Source organism: Lipophrys pholis (genome assembly GCF_963383615.2).
Source record: "Lipophrys pholis genome assembly, chromosome: 21".
In the NCBI taxonomy this organism is placed as follows: Eukaryota; Metazoa; Chordata; class Actinopteri; order Blenniiformes; family Blenniidae; genus Lipophrys; species Lipophrys pholis.
The window spans coordinates 22,828,627-22,834,626 of NC_137649.1; the positions used below are offsets into that span (position 1 = coordinate 22,828,627).

General features: G+C 41.6%; 1 protein-coding gene across 3 annotated transcripts in view; it reads right to left on the reverse strand.

The window, feature by feature from the left end:
• Window positions 1–4,789, reverse strand: part of cd2ap (CD2-associated protein) — a 63,001-nt gene extending 58,212 nt beyond the window's left edge. For 2 of the 3 annotated variants that reach the window (XM_080490883.1, XM_080490882.1), the window contains exon 1: window positions 4,533–4,789. In XM_080490883.1, coding sequence (XP_080347009.1) covers window positions 4,533–4,536 — 4 coding nt within the window. In that variant the 5' untranslated portion in view covers window positions 4,537–4,789. The remainder of the gene's footprint in view (window positions 1–4,532) is intronic. The other variant, XM_080490884.1, reaches the window with a different exon arrangement.
• Window positions 4,790–6,000: the final 1,211 nt, after the last annotated feature.

Below are 6,000 nucleotides of genomic sequence, written 5' to 3' on the forward strand. Positions count from 1 at the left end.
GCGTACTCGTCTTTGGTCTGGGAAAAAGTAAGTTGTTTATACCCACTTATAAACCTCTATTGTGTGCTAATGGCAAAGGATCATCATTGGTTGAAATATTTACATAAACATTTCATGCAAGTACAAACATTTCTCCATAATTCAGAGTCTTCATGCCCATTGTGCATACTCAGTGAGAGATGTATTAAAAGTACCCACAGCATACTAGTAAAGACAGTATCGAAGACAAACTGGCTATAAAATCTAAATAAATCCAAATAATCCAGTCATGAGAAGGTCGAACGATTCTTAATTTAGAAAACCACACTATTTCCTTCTGCTTCCTTGACACAGTTAAACCATCACGCCAGTTAACACATCCTGTGCTTGTCGCGGTCGACTTGAGCCCATCAGACGTTCGGTTCGCCACCATTTTAATCAAAACGACAACATTCCTCTTGTCGAGAGCCGGCGCCAAGTTTTGGTTCGAATGCAAAGCACTTTCCTTCCCGTGACAAGGCGGCGGCGGCCCGACCTGCAGACGTGATGTCAACGAACAGCCGAGCGCGTCAGATCTTGAAAACCTGTTTCCCCACATAGTTACACGTCACGTAACAGGTTCCACTGCAGCGCAACCACAACCACCGAGGTCTGCAAGATTCAGCGAGGAGAAGCAGCAGGCAGGTTTCACTGTACAGTACCGAGATCACGACGTTTCCTTTTCACAACAAACATCAACAGATTTGTGAAGGATTTAAAGCGACGACGCCAGACCTATTATAACCTTTTGTTTTGTTTTTCTTCTTTCACGAGGACCGACCGCGCCGGCTTAAGTATTAACTTAATATCAAACCTTGTTTCCGTCAAAACTGTCTGAAACTGAGGCCACGTTTACACGTACCCGGGTTTTAAAAAAAACAAACAAACAGATATTTCACCCTCTACATTTAAAAAAAAAAATCGTCATTTCCACGGACCCGCATATACAGCTGGTTCACAGCTGCTATGAGCAGCCAAACCTGTAGGGGGCAGTGTAGCAAGAAGCAAGACGCCATGATAGCCAATCCGAATCCTGGAAAAAAAACAATAAGTCACAAATTGTGACATAAATATCCACCTACCCCCCTTTAGATGCAACCGGAGACCGAGTTTATCCAGATCTCCACTGTGGCCGGAGTTTTAAAGAGTCATTGTTTGTGTGCGAGTCGTAGCTGGTTTATGTGTAAATGCGCGGCCCAAACACATAGAAATATCACAGGTTTTTGTTTTTTTTAAATACCCGGGTACGTTTAAATGTGGACTAAGACTGAGTTAGCACAAACTAAGCCTGTCATAAAAAAATAAAAAATAAATAGATTTATTGAATTTGTAGCTAAAAACGATTTACGGTTCTACAATTCCTTGTGGGTTTCCGTAGCGCGATGTGAGCCACTTAAATAGTAACGTTTGTGTCGTCATCAGATTTTTTTTAGTAAGAAAATTTAAGCTTCTGCGAAGTTGCTTAAATGTGGGTTAAAGCTTGACGGGGGGCCTCATTTACTTTTTTATTTAGGGATTGTTTACATACATTTTAACTCCGAGGACAATCACAGCAATAACGCTGCACTTCGGACAATACATCTGATGTCTGCAGTAATTTATTTAAGTGCATCGAGAAAAAAAGAAAGAATTGAAAATCGAATCGAAACTTTTTTTTTTTTTAAGCCAAATCTCCCAGCCTGAGCAACAAACTGGTCAAAGTCACTGTGAATAATGCAAAAACACCAGAAGCTGCAGTCAAAGTAGAAGCAGCTTTGATCAGATGATCCACAGCTGCTTTGTTTACTCATGTGCGTCTACGGGTGGTTCTTGTGGGTTTAAATCACACTGCCGGATTATGTAAGACGGATGGGAGAACAACGGTCCTCCATTAAACGCTATAAAGTTTAAATATATCAGTCCCGTGCACCCGCAGGGATTAGAAGATGTTTAGTTGGAAATAAAAGTCAGCCTTTGCTAAGAAAATGGAACTACGTACATTACAAGATGCAGCAGAAGTGCTTCGGCTCAAACAGGAAACTGTGGTGAGACAAACTATATAGTCATAGACTCTAAATCAGCAGATGTTTGTGACATGAAGAGTCTTGTCAAGTTGTTCTAATGAAATTAGGAGATAATTTACAACTTTGAGGACTATAAACATGTACAAGGTTTGTAAGCATGAGGCTCAACTAATGGTTTATTGAAAAATTGTACTACGGAACACTTAACAATAGTTTGTCAAAGTCTCTACAACGAGCGGGAAAAATACAGTTTAAAATAAGACGTTTTTTGGAAGATTTCCAAGTCCAATGAGAGAGTGTAGCGGGACAATGAGAGGTTAATCTGGGAGATTAGTGTGCCTTCATGAAAGCTTCATTCATAAACTGTAAAGGGAAACATTGACATTGTAACCGGGAGTTTTGTATCGTTTGTGAACTTTTGGTTCATTTGCAGCTCGTATTGGAGTCGAGACGAGTGACGGCTCGTCAGAGTCTTTGTGCTTAATAGGAAATCGAAGACTGCAGAAGCCCGAAGAAACAAAAACGCGAAAACTTTTGTTGCGTTTTGAGTTTCCGTTCACACGAGGACGGTTCACTACAAAAACAAATGACAGCGCCAACTAGCGGCCCAACATGCCAACTACGATTCCGTGTAAACGCACATCGTTTTCATAGCGTTGTCGTGTAAACGCACAACTTTTCCAAAACGAAAACAATGCTTTTCCACTTGAAATGTTGTCCATTCATGAAATAGGAAATTTAAACCCATTGGAGGATTTCCCTGGTATCTCGGCTGTCGCAGTCCCTTTAGTTACCTGGGAAGAGTTTGTTGGAGAATTACGGTGGCCTGGAACTGCAAAATACTACAATCTTCAGAAAACACCACGGAATCTCAAAAACACTACAAATTACAGAAAACACTACAAAATACAGAAAAAAAATACTACAAAATACAGAAAAAAAATACTACAAAATCCAAAAGAATCACAAAAAATACCCAAAACCTAAAAAAAAAAGAACCCTAATGTTTCTGTTGCATTTTCTGGATTTTGTAGTGTTTTCTCTATTTTGTAGTGTTTTATGGATTTGGTAGTGTTTTCTGAAGTTTGTAGTGTTCTGCACTTCCAGGCCTCCATAGGTAACGAATCTCAAAACATGGTGGAGAATGGATCTAGAAGGTAAACTACAGAATGGATCTAGAAAGTTTTCTGGACTGATCTAGAAACAGTCTGATGAATCTAGAGACAATCTGATGGATCTAGTAGCACTTATAGAGAGATGTAGAAATAGTTTAATGACAATAGAAACTGTCAGATGGATCTAGAAGCAGTCAGATGCATGTAGAAATAGTTTGATGGCTCTAAAAATAGTTTGATGGATCTAAAAACCATTTTTATTAAGTATGGATCTAGAAATGTTTTGATCGATCGAGAGGCGGTTTGATCGATCTAGAAACACTTATAGATAGTTGTAAAAATAGCTTGATGGCTGTAGAAATAGTTTGCTGGATCTAGAAACAGTTTTTATAGAGAATGGATCTAGAAACAATTTGATGGCTATAGAAGCTGTCCCATGGAAAATGGATCTAGAAAGTTTTCTGGATAGATCAAGGAAAAAAAAGAACATGGTGGATCTAGAGGCAATTAGACGGATCTAGAAACAGTCTGACGGATCTAGAAGAGGTTTTAGATGCATGTGGGAATAATTTGATGGATTTAGAAATAGTTTGATGGATCTAGAAACAGTTTTTATAGAGAATGGATCTAGAAACAATTTGATGGCTATAGAAGCTGTCCCATGGAAAATGGATCTAGAAAGTTTTCTGGATAGATCAAGAAAAAACCATGGTGGATCTAGAAGCAATTAGACGGATCTAGAAACAGTCTGACGGATCTAGAAGAGGTTTTAGATGCATGTGGGAATAGTTTGATGGATTTAGAAATAGTTTGATGGATCTAAAAACAGTTGTATATATAGATCTAGAAACAGAAGCCAGGACTCTAAAGTGGGATCCTGTAAAAATCCAGGACACTGGGGAATAAAAGTCACCTAATCCGCATCAGCCTTTAAAGCACTCGGTGAAACAGGAAGCCGAGTTTCCTCTCTGGAACTCTTGTCCATCCACGTCAACTGTCCGGAAAAAAGTGGGAATAAGCTGGGAATTCCCGAGTTCACGCAGCCGTCCTGGGAGCCCTGCGTGTTTCCAGAGGCCGTAGTTATTTTCGTGGAGGACAGCAGCCCGGGGGATGGAGGAGGTTCGTGCTCTCCAGCAGCCCGCTAGCCTGCTAGGCTAAGCTGCTAAGTTGAGCTAACTTTCCTCCCCCGCTGGCGGAGGCGTCGAGCCGCTTCAAGACGCCGACCGGCGGCCAAGCAGCTCGGCTCCGGGGCCGGCTCGGTGCCTCCGGGCGAGGGGGGGGAGCGAGACGCGAGGAGCGGGCTTACGTGTAAACACAACACAGGCGCCACATCATGGAAAAGAAGAAAAAAAAAAGAGAGGAAAAAAAAGAAAAGAAAAGAAAAACAACAACTCACCCATTCCCACCCAGTCCTGTGAAAACGCCTCGCTCGAAGCCGACGCTGGGAACGTTTCCCTCCGGGGACAGCGAGCAGGTAGACGCGGCGGAAGGAGAGTCGCTTTTTCCCGTGGAGTCAGATAGAGAGCAGCCGTGGATCCATCCGGAGCAGGAGGAGGAGGAACAGCAGGAGGAGGAACAGCAGGAGCAGCCTCCTCAGTTCACCGTCCCACCCCGCATGTACAGTAACCACTCCGCGTGTGCGCGCACATGTGCGTGACTGCGCGTCCCCGAGCCTGAGATCACTTCTGTGACGGAGGGGGGGGGGAAGTTAGTTTATTTTTAATAAGTAGAAGTAAAGTATTTAGAGGAGGGATATCAAACATAAGTCCCACTCACTGAACTACTTTCATGGACTGTTAATTCAGGTTTTGCAAATTCAAATAAGATGTTTTGTTTTTTGTTGTTTATAGTTGTTTTTAAAACTGTCTTGTACAGAGACTTTGGGTGTTTTGAAAGGCGCTGATAAATAAAATGTATTATTATTATTATTATTGGTAGTAGTAGTAGTAGTAGTAGTATTATAATTATAATTATTATTATTATTATTAATGTTTTTGTTGATATAATTATTAAAAGTTCTATTATTACAAATAAACCTGTGATTGCTGGACGGGAGATTAGCCACAGCAAGGGAGTCAAACATAAGGCACGTGGATGAAAACCGTCCCGTAAGAGGCTCCAATCGGGCCAAACCACCAGCAAACTGTAAAAATGTCAATGGAAATATTGATTTGCTTAAACAAATGTATTAAGAGCAGTAGCTTGACGGCTAATTTAACTTTACTGCAGTCAGTTATGTGAGGATCAAACATTCAAATTCTTCTCAAGGCAGCTTCAAGCTGCTGAAATAAACTTCTGCTCCTGCTGTCAAAAGGAGACGCTGGAGGAAGGTGGTCACCAGTTAACAGGGAAACCAGTTAATCCGTAACACCGGTGGTATCGCTGGTTCGGAGACCTCCTGATACTGGTGACGGGTCGATTTGAGCTCTATGATATCATCTGTCATTACATCTCAGAACTGAGGGTTTTTTTTCTCGTGCCCATGTGTTATTAATGCAGAAAATGTTTACCGATGTGGGAAAACAAAACAAAAAACTTGATTGACAGAGCGATAAAATGATCGCTGACAAAAAATCCGAAGTGAGGATTTATTTAATTTAAGACAGATCAAAAGAGCAGACACCCTGTCATCGTCATTAATGGTTAACTGTTTGTTTTCACTGAGTCGCTTCACGTCCTCATTTGCCTCTCGCACATCTGTGATTCAGCACTTTGGATTTCCAAATGCCACTTGATGCAAGGTCGTTTAGGCTGCATGGAGGACGCACCAGGGGCTATTTTTACCTGCATGCCGTGTGAAATGTTTGGCGACACGCCCCAAACAACGCGAGCCGCAGGGAAGGAAACGGAAGGAAATATGTGAC